Source organism: Hetaerina americana, unplaced genomic scaffold (genome assembly GCF_022747635.1).
Source record: "Hetaerina americana unplaced genomic scaffold, ioHetAmer1.1.p SCAF_9, whole genome shotgun sequence".
NCBI lineage: Eukaryota > Metazoa > Arthropoda > Insecta > Odonata > Calopterygidae > Hetaerina > Hetaerina americana.
Genome location: NW_027287538.1, coordinates 82,954,243 through 82,971,537, shown reverse-complemented (window position 1 = coordinate 82,971,537; position 17,295 = coordinate 82,954,243). Strand labels below are relative to the sequence as shown.

Below are 17,295 nucleotides of genomic sequence, written 5' to 3'. Positions count from 1 at the left end.
AAAGTGGCGTCCCTCCATCACTGCTTTATCGCTACATTTTCCTAAACTTTTGATGAATGTGCAATTCTTTATATCCCCCCTGCTCGTGGTCTGTTTTCCCCAAGTAAGCTACCACGCGATGGGGCACCCAAGAATTGGCTCCGTGCCCTCGGGGCGCTCCGTTTATATTATGCATGTAGCGAATGGGACCCGAGGAAAAAATGTCCCCTTCAGGAAATGAAGAAGGTTCAGGAATGCTAAACGCAGAGCCACCCGATTCGATACAAAATGTTACGACGAAGCGAAAAGTGCCACATACAGACTTCAGGAGTCGAGGGAAGACAATTTAATGCTAGGTCGATGTAATTAAATAAATTCAGAGCCAATTATTTCAGCACCGAGGTCTCGTCAATAATTTGTCCTCCAACTTATGTCATTGGATCATGAATATGAAATTTGAAAAATAAATCCCACAACAAGCAATATCAAGGACTCGCTCTCCTCACGTACAATACGGGAGAGCAATGGAAGTGTGTTAGAATAAACTAGACTGTCACTTTCTAGCCTCAACGCTTTGGGATTGAATAGCTTTATTTTATTGCATGCATTTTACACTGATCTAAATGAATGAAAGACGATGTACTAGACTGCACCTTAGGAAATAAGTAACTGCTGCGTTATGATGCAGCTGAAAATACATTTTAAACTCATGCTGAAGACACCTGCTTCAAATTTATGTTATCCTTGACAGAAAGTTAAAACATGTTTATTCATTTTCTGTTTGATTGAAATAAGTACGTTTAAGGGACACTTTGACTCCCTGTCATTTCGACCCTAACAATTAGGATTCGAATTTCAAAAATACTTACTGGAGTAAATAAATAAGCTTCGGTATAGCTTTTTCCTTAACCAGTCGAGAAAATTATTTAGTAAAAATTAGAAACTCCATGCTTTTTAATTAGGTTATAATTATCGTCCACTATTTCATCAGAAAACGCCCGCTCAAAGCTGTTCCCCGCAAGCCCCAAAGAACCCATCACAGACCCCCCCCCCCGCTTCATTGCGAGAAAGACGAGTATTCTGGGCGTTGCGCCATAAAAAGTCCACTCTGCCCGGAGGATGACCCGGGGGGGAGCGGATTGGAATGGAGGAGATAAGGGGGCAAGTTTCGGGCTACGTCACAGTGAGCCGGGGGACAGGCCATGGTCGCCGCCATCTAACGGCGGAGTATGTAGTTAATTTCTCCGGGAGTCAGCTCGAAGCGGGGCTGACCAAGCAAGCCATTGGTTGTAGCTTGCAGCCAGCGTTCCTCCAGGTAAGCCTCCCCTCCGCCCACCCCGTCCCTCATCAAATGCGAGGGGTGTGGCGATATTCCACACCCTTTCCACCGAACCCTGCCATGTAGGAACCCTGGCCGTCGCAGTGCCATCAAAACGCAGGGAGGGCCCTGGTTGGTCGTAAAGACATCGCCTGGGAGGGAGAGCAGCCGACCATGGCTATTTCGGGCCACGCTAAGGGCCGCTTCCCGCGCACCAGCGCGCCTCCATGCCTGGGGTAATAGGCAAAAATCCGGCTGACTCTTGCTATCCTTGTATGAATTACAAATCCATATAGAATTGACTGCGCTTCTGCATTGAAAATGACGTGGGATAAAATAAGAGGCGAAAGGTAATACTCTGTAAGTACCGAGCCGCAAAGTAAGACGCTCCGCAATACACGTGTATGGTGAAGCGTATGATTTTGATTCATACACCACTACTGAATCCCCAAAATAGGTGTTACAATGTACGTGTATTTTGGCACAATTTAGCATATTGGTTTAAGTTTATGCATGCTTTCATGACTATAATTCGCGAGACACTTCAGTATCATGCGAATTGTTATAATATAATCAATCTTGGGACCTGTCAAAAAATTATGAGAAGTTGCTGTTCATCATAAATATATGGTATGGTTTTGCTACAAAGTAATCCAAAATGTCCTCATAAATGTGAATTAATCCCATCTCTCAATCAACTTTGTTCAAGCAAATATTTTGCGAAAGACAACCATTTAAATTAGAAATAAATACGTGGCCCTCAAATAACGCATAATACTTTCGAAATTCAAAAGCATCAGATATATTTGTAGCATGCACGTTAAGCTACGATGCATATTCGGCATTGGATAGTTTCTGGCTCAACCTTGTGGAAGCTCATATTCATTAAATGAAGAACATAATGTATCCCTCTGGCGTTCTTTATCTTGGTACTACTAGTTCCGACGGCTAGGCGTCATCACCAGGTACCTGATGATGACGCCTAAGCGTTGAAATTATTTGTAGCAAATAATGAACAATGGAGGGGTACATTGAGTTGTACATTTAACGTAAGATGTTGATGCTTGAATAAACGATTAAGATTGATTTGCTAGTCCTTGGGCAACGCAAGTACTTTTGATAAATTTCGTTATCACGCAACAAATACCTGAAGTTTTTAAGTAATTGCCATATTAGTCTTTATTCGAAACAGATCACAATGTAAATTAATTATTTCTCTTCGAATCTTGTACATATATTTATCGATAGGTTTTGGAAAAACGCACAGACACAATTTAATTCACAGAGTCCCAATTTCAACCAACTCTCTTTATTTTTCATTTTCGATTTTCACAACCTCCGTCCACCACAATAAAAATTTTGACAAAATCAATCATCATGGCCAACATCTCGTCACCATCATCAGCATGCAGTTTTAGCATGTACACTTACCATTATGGGTTAGTTTTTAATACATAAAATGATTTTCATTTAATCACACACCCAGAAGTAGAGAGAATACCATTTTTCTGTTATTAAATCATGAAATATTTTGGCAATCAGACAAACAATAAATAGTCCCGCATAACATTCCCTTCACGTTGACATATACGCCAACTTCCGTTCCGGCACCCGCGCCTCCTTTTATATTTTCTTAAATTTTTCTATTAATCATACCCCTAAACGGGATCCCCTCCTTGGCAACCAATTATTTTCCTCGCAAATTTGTCCGTTACCATGCAAAACCCTACTCTTTTCGATATCGCTGTTGCACTTTTTTGTGAACATTCAAAAAATAATTTAAAAAATCAACTCCTTGCACCATGCAGCATAATATTGACATGTGAAATAATATGTACGACAAAAACATTAAAAGTATCAAATCCTCATTTTTGCCCCACACTTTGTGCCCTAGATCAGTCAAAGTAACCAGCTCAAGTTTGCGAGGAATATTGAAAATTGGCGCTTGCGAGGAAGACGGGGGGGGGGGGATATCCCGGGCTGTGATTGCCACGAAATCAATGACGATAGCGGTTAATTTCGTAGTAGGTCACCGATTAACTTTTATACAATTACACATTCTTTATGTTACAGTTATTATTAATTATTGATTTCACTTGCGCCATGGCGATCAGCTCCAGAGAAGTCTTTTCACTCCATACGCAGCCATTGGGTTCAAGTTTGACATTTCTCGCCATCGTTGTACGTCGAACACCAACGACAGACATAAAAAAACCAAGTGAGAAAGACGAATATTTTCACAGGAAACACGAAACAGCCAAGTTGTCTTTCGTTCTTTCAGATTGCCAGGAAAACATTCACACCCAGATCACTTTTCCATTTCCCCTCGGCATTGAACATTAAACACACACGATCCCATTTCACTACTGAGACAAAAAAATATCCATCGAATTTGAAAAAGTTATTACCCTCCGGGTAATTATTCGTAATCTCTTATATCCTTTATAGCTCTACTACGAGTAATCCCTCACGAAATACATGTACACTGAAATTTTGTGAGCAATTGTTCTTAGTTGCTGCAGGGGAAAAATGAACGGAAAGAAATAGTATATTTTTTGTTTCACACGAATGGAAAGCTGCATCAAAGGCAGTTATTTATGATTCCCGAAGTATGCACATCCCATATACCCTGCAACAGAATGATATTCAAGGGAGAGTTTACGCACGTTAAGCTAACTACATGTTTGGAGCCTCAACTCTTTTTACTCCACTCTGAACGTATACGTTTTGAATCTGGTACACTTTTTCACAACCACACACAAAAAAAAGAAAACACTCACTCGGTCAAATCACATTTTTTTCCTTACCTTTCATGTTGTCTTCGAGAAAAATAAAACTCAGGTCAATCAACAATGACTAATTTTCTTCGTCATTAATACCATAATAACGTTTATTTTAAAGCGCAAAATTCAAGACATAGTGATTACTATAGGTACACTTTTTGTTTCATTTAGAAGGGTGATATTGGAGGAGATATGTTGACATTAAAAACTTGAAGTACAAAACTTTCACTCCACTATATGATGATGCTCTGATATTTCTATTGTTTTTTCCATAAATGTCATTAAGAAGGGAACAGCCATTTTAAAGTATTATTATTATTTCAATAGTTAAACATTTTTCAATGCCACAAGAAGTGAATAAGATAAAAAAAGTATTTCTCTCTATATACAGGACTGACCTTCAAAAATCTTTGTTGGCAGGTTGAAAATTAAATTTTTTTAATGCAATGAAAATACACACAAGAAGCTAAAAGTTCACTGCTAATTGGAACCCATGAATTGAAGTCACAAGAAAATACGTTTTTTAAAAGTCTAAATTTAATAGTTTTCAATGATATGGCTGGACGATTTCACATATTCTCAGTGTTAATTAACATTCACTTTCCTCGCGCTAGCTGTGATCCGTAGAAACAAAGTTTGAAGAATCGGCTAACAGTAGCGCGAAAATTGAAAAAATAGCGCACAACGTATTTTCCTACTTATAATTCATATTAGATGTCCCGTTTTAACCCGGGAAATATATTTATTAATATTATATGCAACAGTGGCGCATTTGCTAAACATTTTAAAATACAAATCTCAACGGCTAAACCCTTCGCAATTCCATGACGACCAGTCTCAGAGCATGGGTTTATTTACACGCGAAAGGAAAATAGCCCTCAGTAAATTTTCCGGTCGATGTGCCGCAGAATTACTAGTTTAAACTGAAGTTCCAGACCTGCATTTGCTTCGAAATTTTAAGTCATTCATCAAATTGAATAATGATATGCCCTCTTCGAGAGTTGGGGCGTGTCGGGTACGCACGACTGGCCATCTAAAATTGCTCTAGTCAGTCGTCACCTCGAGGGCATTCGTGGTGCTGTGACCTGTATTGATCTAACATTTGTCACAGAGATGGAATTTAGTTTGATGACCGCTAAATCGTCTCTAGTTATTCGCTGAATTGTTAAATGCCAAATTGAACGCACTAACTACGAAAATCATCAAAAAACTCTGTTTCTCTCATGCCAGCGGAAAAAGTAGGGCAGTTCATTAATAGTTAATTCCCTCGACTACGTAAAATTGACGTGGGAAACATGCCATGAGACTCAACATGATATGAATTCAACCCGTCAAGTGGTACCCTAATTGTTAATAATTTGTACATTAAATGCATTTTATTTTAGTTAATTCACTTTGCGATGTATTGATTTACATCGACCCTCGGATTCTTCTGTTAGAGGTAACATGGAAAGTGTTTCCGCAGCATGATTTGTCTAATGAGGGAACACGTTGAAAAGATTCATTGAGTAACGAACGGGTAATGGTTAAACGATGAGAGAAATGAACTTTTTCTCTTCCTCGGAATGTTGTCGATCCCTTTTTCATTCCTGTATCAATTCACATTTGAGTTGAAGATATATGAATGAATGGGACACGTCTAGGAAATCATTGAGAACTACCGAAGAGTGAAAGGGCTAGTGCATTCATTAAAAATTTATTCCGGAGAGAAAAAAATTCGTGAAGAATTTTTTCACTGGCTAACCTCGCTGTTTTCCATCTCTTTATCTCTGGACCATCGGATGTTTTTTACGAATGCCGCTCCGTCACGGTCATTATTAATACAATTATTTTTTTCCTGAGTAAGATTACGAGACCACGGAGGCGTAGAGAGAACATTACCTTACAAAGGCCATTACGTTTGCAAGGCCATGCTCTCCTGCAGACCAAACCACTTGGACAAAATTTGGAGGTGGAACTTTTTGTAAGAGCTAGGACAAAGTATACATACATTAGCACTAAAACAAGGCGTTAAGTTCCTAATTTATTGAAAATAAGCTGGGTTCTTCACAGCTTTCACAATTCTTGGAGGAAACGGAGTAGTTGGATTAATGGAATATGTATGGTTTAAGGGAGCGATTGGCCCTAAATTCTAAATTTATACTCCTGGGTCCCCGTTGTCATAGCATTCCACGCATTTCCTCCGGATGGATCATAATTTATTGTCTTTTTCCCTCTTGTAAAGAATAGTTTACCAAGAACACGCGCCAAAATTGTCATTTGTGATCCTTACCAGGGTATCCAGGCAGGAGTAGCTAAGCAAAATGAACTTTCTGTACACGTAACCGAAGTATCAATAAAATAAGGTCATCCATAATTATACCGGTATTGTCACTCTAAACTGGACCCAGGAGCAGAATTTTTTAATGCTCGGGAAGCAAGCAAGCAAGAATCCGCGATATGCATTTTTCACCTGTAATTACACTTTTGACTACTCAATCCGAAATCAGGGTAATTTCACATTATATCAAATCACATCTGAACTTTATCCAACAGCCGCAAATAAGATTTCTGTTTGACTCGATTAGCTCGTTTTTCCACCACAAGATTTCACTACATTCCTGGAAGGTAGAAACTAGTTTGGAAAGTGGCCTCGGACTGCCTTTGAACTTCAGCAAAAGGAGGAAGGGAGGAGACTTGATGTCCGCTCTGGGTATTGAAATCAGCTGTTGATTCTGCTAAGCTATTTCAAATAATTTTAAATTTGTAAGCAACTTCAGTGTGACATTTTTCAAGCCATATGGAGATAAGAATAATGGCAGAGAACCATAATTGATTTGGACATATGACCGTCCATAGAAGAATCTCAACACAATCGCCACTCGGTACTACAGTATCTTGGAACCAGGGTCATGTTTCTGGGAATGGGAAACTGTGGCTTGACGATGAAACGGTTTTAGGACGAAAATATCGACTCTCTTGTATTGGAACTTTGGCTTGAATACCATCTCATGCACATTTTATATATGTTTTAACTAATTAGTGGATTTATCGTAATTTCGAATTTGCTTAGAGAAACATGATGTTGGTCAGAGCTTTTAGCAAACTGATGCCATTGCGACTTTTCAAATTATCTTTCAAGCGTTGACGCTTATGAGAAAATAGACATTTCCTGGCTCATAAAATACTGTTACTTCTAATTTACAAATTCAAAGTATTTCAACTGCTGGCGCATGGTTTGGTCTGCAGCACTGGAAATAATCCTATCGTAAATGAATGATGTTAGGTCACCTAATTTATCGTCTGAACATCGAATGTTACTAATTAAGCTAGATGAGATTAATTATAATGCTTTAATTAGAATGCTATGAGACGCAATGATAGTGTTTCGATAGATAGGTTAATTCATCGCAAAAAATTGGTAACGTGCTTTTTTAAATTCAATCAAGTGCACAAAAACTTAGGCTTGCGCGTATCTGGGGCCCAATGCACTGATATCCTTCAGTCGATCACTTGACGTATAGCATGCTGAATTTTAGTATTGCGCACCTTAATACATTTTCTGGAGGTCACGGATTCTGCGTATTTTTTAATAACATTAAGATGAGTTTTAAATTTCATTGTTGGCGCTTTACATTGAGTCACAAATAATTCCGTCAGTTTGCATACATCAATATGAGGGAAAGCGACAGAGAAATCCCACGCTGCTTCTCGACACTTGTGGAGAAATTGTCATAGTTATAACTCTATGATAGACAATCTTTCCGAATACCTCACAACATCGCCATTGAAAGCTATATCTTCAAATGATATAATCATTTTCGTCAACTGATCAAATATGACGTTTCTCTCTTCTACAAATCTTGTTGATATAATTCCTGGGCTAGTACGGGGTCATCCTAAACAATCTAAACTGTAACAGCATCGCCATGACTGTACCACCGACCGTTGTTCATTATGAAACGCTATCTGCCAGGGTTTGACTCATACCCATTGCAATAATTCCTTGACAAATGGCTGGTCCTCAGCGATAAGGGCCTGATATGATTCTGTCATCCATTCTCTGCAGAAGTTTTTGCCTATGTATAAGCATACGAACAAACATCCACACAGTCTTAAAAACGTACAAATACACCAGAAGATACCGCATACAGGAACAAATCTATACACACACATTATTCCTTCATAGGAAACATTTCATCGCTCGAAATTCTATTTCATTTTGAAAACGTAAAATTCATCTTTCCTTGTTAGCAGTGAGTTGGAGCTGAGACTTCCAAATTTATTCATCTTCCAGTTGTTTTTCAATTTCTCACAGAGTTACACCTACCTACATTTGGATTATATTGTTATATCTATATACATATATGCATATGCGTATATGAGTGTGTGTGTATATATACACACACAAATACATACATACATATACACATACACAATACATACATATTCATGTACACACATATATACATAGTTATACACATATATGTGTATATGCATACACACACATGCGCGCACAGAGACGCAAAAAAGCCTGCAATCCCGAACCCTTTCCCCAGTTCTATCATGAAGATAACCGTTTCTTTCTTTTGGGAATTCCTTAGATGTTTTGGGACGTTGCTTTTTAAGTCTTTGCAATGCCACGGATTAATCTCTTTACAGCGTTTGCCTCTCTGTGGAGCAGAAGTGAAGTAATGACGGCCCACCGCGGACTTTACTCTGGTTGGCGATGTTATCGCGAAATGTTTATCCCGGGAAAAAATAATTTCAACGACTCCACAAATTACACACCACTATGCAATGCGCTCATTTCGGCAATTTATACAAAACCTTCCCCTCCCCCACTCAAAACGACAACGAGGATGTTGCTCCACAACATCGGTTCCCTCCCGGGTACTCGGAGATTGCCAGTGCCCTCGTTCGAATTATTATGTTCTTGGGGAGCTGGAGTTTGAAGGGAGCGGGGAAGGTTGGTGGGCGTGCCTTCTTGCTTAATGTTGGGTTCAAGTGGTTGGGGGCTTGGAGGGATCGCTCTGGCAGACAGTCGGAGAAGAATGCTGGCGGGGCACTGGGAGGAGGAGAGATGATGACATTGGTTATTTGGATGCACGCATGCCAGTGCACTGCCGGAGGGTGTCCTCGTGACAGAACCCTCGGCTGTGTGTGTGTGGGTGGAGACCTTAAGGTACCGCGCCTCCCTTCTAGACGCAGCTCTCCTGCTGGCTGGAAATGAGCGGGGTCCTGACCGTCACGATCTCCCGGGGCACCGTCGGATCTGCCAGGCACAGCGTGGGGATGGAGAAGGCGGAGATGGGTGTGGGTGGGGTGGCGGGCGTGGCGGCGGGCGAGGAGGCGGCGAGGAGTGGCGGACGCCTCGAGTGGTCGATCTGGGCGTAGATTGTAGCATCGGGGCGCGCCGTCGACGCCTGGTGCTCCACCGCCGCAGACGGGGAGACGCCGGCCGCCACCAAGCTCAGCTCCGCGTACGTCACTTCCTCCGTCTGCAAGACGTCGCGGCGGGGGGGGGGGAAATAAGAATGACCAAAAGTTAGTCCGTGGCTCACATGTTTATGAATGCTTTGCTCATGATGCGAACGTGCTCGACTGCAGGTAACTGTACAGATTTCAGTTATGTGAATTTAAAGCTTTGGAGGACATAGTTCTGCAAGAATGCAATAACTGTCAGGATCGAGAATATATCACAGGGTTTTTTGAAGAGGTCTAATAAAATTATCTGCAATAACGACCATTATTATTTTTCCATTTACAGTCGTCTATATGTGCTCGGTACTATGCAGGTGCTTTTTGCCTACTGCGTAAAAGTTGATTAATCACGGAAATATCCCCTGATCCTGCAAGAATGAGCTAGGTGGCTACAGATTTTTTACACAATTACAATGAACTAGTAGCCACTTCCTGGAGTACTGTCATATAGTCGCTGGAGTGAAGGATAGTATGAACATGATTGTTATAAGTGAATCATGTGAGCCTGTTTAAGCTAATCACCAGCCTTTACTGGTGCGCTATCTCATTGCAATTACGATCCGGGTAAAGAAATCGCTTCCTTCAGCCTGTAGTGTTCAAGTTATCTGGCACGTTGAACAATACACACCTCTGAGTCGAAATTAATAGAAAAACCGCTCTCGGAACGCAGGCACATATTTCTGCTGCATTGAGCGACTCAATTAAAAAGAGTTTGAATAGCTAGAGTGAATATTTTCTGAATTAAAAGATATTATTCACTTCTCTAGAAGAAATAAACACGAAAACAGTAGTATAGGCAAGGAAAAATAGGAAAGTGGTAATAAACATGCAGTTAGAATGCTCAGCGAATTTAGTACCATTGCTCAGCGTCATAGGTGAAGTGAGGTTTTAGCATCTAACAAGGACCAAATTAAGTTAAATTCCCAGAAAACATGAAAATAGAATCGAAGTCTTCGCCAGAGCAAGCAATTACCAAAAGAGTGGGAGTGTATTTTCCTCCGATGGCGGTGTATCATTGGAGGAAACACCAATGAAGGATACAGAGTTTTTCAAGATGCCTCCAAAAAAATAACCGCGTTAAGAAAGCATTATCACTGCTCTAGGATTGTGATGCTAAGTAGTAAACTATGAACTCCGCTGTTTGAAATGGAGCAAGGAAAAAAAGATTTACCATCTGTTAAGAATTGAAATATGTTTATTTGGTAAAACCTTAGCCAAATTGGTGCGAGAATAGTACGCTACAACTTTCTTTCAAGCCATCAGCTCTACTCTCATATACCTGCTTGATGATTCTTCTCTCGCCCATTCTTCCAGCATGACCAAACTAGCGAAAAACACTTATTTCATTACTGTGAATCCAATCGATATTCTTTCATAGCCAATCCATTCACCACACTACCCCACAAAATGTAAATACGTATTTCTAATTTTAATATTTACAGAGTAAATTTTTTTAAAGTATTCAATGATTATTTCTCACACTAACAATCCCCAAGTAATGCAACAATTTCAGAGCGTAAAAATCATTCGCCTTGACTGGGACTCGAACCCAGATCCCTCAATATCCGGTCGAGTGCTTTAGCACTCGACCGACACTCGGCCGAGCACTCGACCGGATATTGAGGGATCTGGGTTCGAGTCCCAGTCAAGGCGAATGATTTTTACGCTCTGAAATTGTTGCATTAAAATGCACATTAGCGGATGACTCCGTTAAAAGTTACTGTTGCGGCATCTCCCGCAGTTTCTTTGGAATTTAATCCCCAAGTACCTTATAACCACGTTATTAAATCGAAATTCATAATGACATTTAAGGTTTTCCTGCAATTTAGCGTTTTCGCTACACATTTTTAAAGGAATTTTAACTCCGTTTTGAGCAATTTGATGTTCATTGTTCAGTCGGATATCCATAAAATATTAATAGCAAAGACATTGACACTTCTCTGGCTTACCCTAATGTCACTTCCACGCAATGAACTGGAAATGAGTGTACTCTAATTGCTTCCATTGATACCATTTCGCCCCTGGCGAAATCTAAAAAATATCAATGCTTTTAACCCAGCATTCGTAAATCTTTTAATCTCTACACTTCTGTCATCTTTCGCAAGCAAACTAGGCGCGAAAGCAGAAAAGTCTGCCATGCAAATTAAAAGTAATCTTATTTACTATTGTATGCAGTTAAATTGTGCCCCTCCAAAGGTATACGTTTATAGCACGTACAGTTATATTGGGTTCTCAAACAGAAGCGTTGCATCGGGAACATATAGAAAATGTGTGCATTGACATAGCCAATCATTACAAATGCTAAATCTCTGAAGGCGCATGTCACGCACTGCACTTGGGTACATAAAACGGTGGCCATACATGATGAAATTACATATCTTAGTTTAGCATACTATTTTAGTCCACACACTCATGGTCGCAACCACTATGTTTCGCACTTCGATTTCACTATATTCAATGACTCACTTCACATTCTGTCAAAACCTTCCACATTCTTGTTTTCCTTGTCGTATGGATTAGTCAAAATCTCATAATACACTTTGTTTTTCACTTCTATTAATTTATTAAGTAATTGGTGAAGTGCAGCCCGCACAAGTTCCACCGATACGTCAGTGTTACTCTCCATATTTTGCAAGCAACATTTCACCGAATACTTTCCAGGTATTCTCAATATACCAAACGCTCTATAATTCTTATTTCATATCTTACTCTTATTAACCTTCAAAAGACGTAATAATAATAAATTCTAACCATCTTTCGGTACATTAAACTTTTATATACATTCGTTAAACATTCCTCCATAGTATGGGATCCATATGAGGTGGGACATATTAAAAAGATAGAAAAAGTTCAAAGAAAGGCAGCAAGATATGTACTCGGAAGGTACAAAAGAACAGATAGTGTCACAGAAATGTTAGATATACTGAAATGGGAGAGTTTGAAAAATAGCAGAAAAAGGAGTAGGTTAGGTGCGATGTATAGAATTGTTAAAAAGGACGAAGCGTGGGAAGATTTATGGCAAGGGATAGAAAGGCCTAACTTTAAGGGAAAAAACGACCATCGCCACAAAATAAAAATAAGGACTCAAAAAACCAATAAGAAAAAATACTCTTTTTTAAATAGAACTTTTATTGATTGGAACAAGCTGTCTGGAGGTTTGTTTGAGCCCTTTCCATCCAATTTTAGAAGTTTTAATTTGAAATGTAAAGTAGCCATTGGGTAATAAACTTCATTGTAGTTTTGAAAATATTGTTTGTATGTGATGCGGACGGCATTTTGTATGTGATGTGGAAGTTTGTTTGTATGTGATGTGGAAGTGTCATTATGTAAAAATATTTTGTCTCTTATCTGTTTTTATGTGTTCGTATGTAATTTTCGTTGTTAGTAGTTATCTTTGACCTAACCTGACCGTTGCCACCAGGAAATTTGCCTAATTGCAACGTAATTGTGTAAATAAATAAATAATTAAATTACCCACTGACAATAATTGTCACTTATTCCTGTACCCATATTTCCAACAAAAATACACACCATCTCGAATGTCTGTAACTTTCAGGCCTTCAAAGTAAATCTTGTCAATATCCATCCATTAATTTGGACATCTAATTCACATGACTCATACTCTCTACACTGGCATGACATACTTCCTCAAAATACTCCCTCAAAAAGTCTACGCTCCGCTTTCGTTCCATTCGATACACCACTTATGTTCTTCGTTGCAATCTTCCCTTCCCCTCTCTTTATAAGTGGAAACAGAGAGAATGTAACAGGCAGGCGTGGACGTTGACCCACCGATCCAAGTGGTGGCTGGGTAACGTCCTCGCAACTCAAAGGTCATGGGTTCGATTCCCACCTGGGTGGGTTGGGGCTTGGGTGTTTTTAATTGTCTTTAATATAATATACAGTGGTGAGGTGGAAGAAGGGACTAAGGAGTCCCTATCTCGCGCCAAGCTATAAAATAAATAACTAAATAAATGAGCGCCATGAGTTATCAATAAATTAATCAGGAAACCATGACGGTAAAATTTCTCCCGTAAAATGGAGAAACGAGAAGTAAATAATATATGAATCGAATAAATAAATATCTAATAAATCTAGTAAATAATATAAGAATCATAGTATTAACTACGATATTAAAAATATTGTGATTTGCCAGAGGAATCTTCCATTTTTTCCCAACAAATGCATCAACCTGGCACCCTCTTTTCCCCACACCTTTCTTGCGCTCACACTCAGTGTATTTCAATATCGTGTCTAGCAAACTCGCCCAAATAGCATTTCCACCCGTTGTCTATAGGTAGCCCATTCCACTTGTGTCGAGAAAGTTGTCCTCGAACATTTTTTCAAGCTGAACCCTTACACTTGCGCAAAGAGCTTTGCAACTTTTACTCTCAAATACTTGCACCCCAAATCTATTTGATTCTCGTGTCAATTAAAACAATCTCAGTAAGGTCTTAAATTGCCATACATGAGTCATTATGAGTGGGAACATTCTCTTCAAATTTTGAAGAATTTTATTTCCTTCTAAGTCCCCACCCTTAACGAGGCTATAAATGTTGGGCTCCCCATATACCAGGAGGCATACCTTTGACGCGGTTTCACCAGGGCTAACTGATTCTAATGAAGTCTCCTTCGAATTTCCACCAGGTTAGATTATAATAATGATTATTTTATGTGAGTAAATTTTAAAGGTTTTGAAAATAGTGCCACCACGGGCTACCCCGAAGAACAGTGAAGTTCGCCTTAATCGTTAATTTGGATTGTTTTCAAATCTCAATCGTGACCCCCCCCCCCATTTTTCATCACCTCAGTCGACCGTCACGTCGCGTTTAAGGGATAAGCTCCGCATAAAGTTACTTCTGCTACTTTATCTGACATTCAAGTTAAAATTAGTATGATTGATTTGCTGCCATTGTGAACGTGATACAGAACTGAATTTGGAAAATAAAACCGTAGTTGACCACAGTACCATTTCATGGGATCAAAATATGAAGAAACCTGATTTATAATTTAACCTGGAAAAATAAGCCTGACAAAAATATTTGCAAGATTTAGAAACGCAATTTACCCACAGAGTAATGAATCAAGCTTCTCATCTCCTGCATTATCTAATACATTTAAAAATAACTTCCAGAAGATTTATTTTCAGCATATAAAAGAGAAAACCGAGTACGAAAAATTCAATGAGAACTGCACTTAGGAACCCCAAATTAATAGCCATATTTCTCTTTTTAGTTTATACCTTGACTAAAAACAATTTATAAAACTCATGTTTGTCAAATTGTAACTTTAATATGCAGGTAAGTAAAAAACGCGCAAAATGTCTGGTAACACGCGTGTCGTCCCTTGTGGCTTGTGACGAAATGCAAGGGAGTCGAAGGAGACGAAATAAATCATCTATCAGCTGAAGTTTTAAACCATTATTTGGATTGAAATCAAAATTATAATAAAATTGAAAGGAGCATATATTTATAATACGCGTACACTCATGTACACACATGTATACTCCTTAATTGCTTAAATCAGCGACTGCAATAATTATAAGCATGAGTGCGAAGATCTAACGCCAATCCGAATGCAAATTAGAAATAGTCCAACTAGACAGATATTTGCATTCTCGAAGCAAATGCTTCATATGGCAAAGTAAATCAGAGAGAGACGATAGCAGGAGAACCAAATCTTAGCGAGGGTAGGCCAAACAAGAAAAAATTCAATACTGCATTCCACTACGGGCACACGGACCATTCACACGTGCAGAGAGAGTACTAAGCACAGAGCGGGTATTAAAAAGGTCCGGAAATATTGTTAATCGGCTTAGAAATGCATTAATAAATAATTCTATTCAGTATGCTTAAATAAAATGAGGAGTGATGAACGAGCACATTGTCACAGCATTATCTTCGCCACCGAGGGGGGAAGGTTTTCGTGTTTTGGAGGAATTTAAATGTGTTATTAAATATAATTTACCATAACTTTTTAATCAATTATTGTATCAATTTTATGAGACACAAAAATGAACAGGGACTGAAAGATAAACTAAAGTAGAATATTTGGACAGTGAAGGTGAAGCGAAACACGCGTGTTCGACGTTTTTCCTCCCAGAAGTTGGGCCCTTTTGAGTGTGTGTGTTTTTTGAGTGCTTGTGCGTGTGATTGGTCTGTACCAGTCAAAGAGCGTGTGCTTGAGAACATCCTGGAATCTTTAACGGGGTCTACTCCACAGCCTCGTGAAGGATTCCATCTCCATCTGAAATTCTTTAACAGGGTCTCACAGCCTCGTGAAGGATTTCAGTCAGGATAGTGTGCGTGTAGCTGTGTGTTGGTCCCTGACGCGGATTAATTTCCCGTAAACCACCACAGAGGGTATTCTAGTCGAGAGGTTGTGGTTGGTCCCTGACGTGATTCCCGTTAAACCAACACAACAATTGGTCTGACGAGAGATTTGCGACTAATTTTTACGGCCATTGGAGTTTTCTTCCCCATTCTTAAGTGAAGGTGCCAGAAAATTAAGAGGGAAAGAAAAGTTAGGCTTCGGTTTCCCGTTCCACTATGCTCACAGTGTATCATACACAAGTGATACGGCTTATGAAAATGTTTTTTCACACGTGAATCTGATGATCTTCACAGAAAATGGAAACATTTAGAGGAGGACATCTCTGGGGGCGATGTATCGTGGGCTACTACTCATTTCGCAGTGACTTTAGACGTGATTCAACTTGACGTGACCTAACTCAATTCCATGATTCTTTTGTTGAATTTACCGAAATAGCATGGTTTACCTTTGAAATACAGCTCCTTCCAATCAGTAGAATCAAGAAAAATCCAGGTACTGCCTGATTTCTAATGCTTATTTTTTTCGCTGGCTGTCTGCATTTGGAAAACACTGGGACCAAGAAGATGGCGAGAAAGATGCGGACAGCGTGCGGCAATAATAAATCTACAGATAATTAACTTGGATTTTCTCCTATTTCGGCGAAATAGATGTCGTGCAACACGGCGTTAGTTAAATATTCCTGTCTTTTCTCGTTCCTAATCTGAAATATACCTTAACTCATTGGAATTAAATGAAATCGTTCACATCTTCCCCATCTTTCACACCTCATGATGGTGACGTTCAACGCCGAAACCCAGGTCTCGTTTTTCAAATAAGGTGCGTGGAATTACAAAATCAATAATTTCATTTCCTTTCAATATGTTATGCAAATTCCATAAAGTTACGCCGGAGTCAACAAATTTTAACTCATTGGGTCCCCATGTTTCATTTCAATTCCGGTTCTTATTTTTGATGTTTTACATACAATGAAGAGCAATACCATTCGTCGGCCCAAAAGAAGCAGACTCCAGAGTTGTGCCTCCCATTAAATGACACGAGTGAAATGCTCCAAAATTTGCTCTCCTTTCCATTGAGCCCCAATGATTTTGCGATCATATTCTTTTTTTAACTCTGCAAATGCACGAACGGAAATATCATTTCAGCCTTTGGATGGCTGTAAGTTATTACCGCCCAAAAATTAAAATACTTGTATCTCACTTCAATCCAAATTAAATATCCTCAGTGAAGTAATATCCCTGCCCATTCGCTCTAGGTCCGCAGAGGATTTGCACAGCTCTAATATTTGAACACTACGATTCGTGAATGACACGGTGTGGAGAGTCGCACGAAACACGTGAATGGGAATCTGCGGTGGTCGAGGGAAGGAAGGGCCGATCGAGTGGAAAGAAGCCCATTTGTTTGGATTAAAGTAATTTGATG

The 17,295-nt window shown here is 39.4% G+C and overlaps 1 protein-coding gene across 1 annotated transcript in view; it reads right to left on the bottom strand.

The window, feature by feature from the left end:
• Positions 1-2,591: 2,591 nt before the first annotated feature.
• Positions 2,592-17,295, bottom strand: part of LOC139698622 (nephrin-like) — a 556,765-nt gene continuing 542,061 nt past the window's right edge. The window contains exon 12 of the mRNA XM_071597464.1: positions 2,592-9,560. Within this exon, the coding sequence (XP_071453565.1) occupies positions 9,261-9,560 (300 nt within the window). The 3' untranslated portion in view covers positions 2,592-9,260. The remainder of the gene's footprint in view (positions 9,561-17,295) is intronic.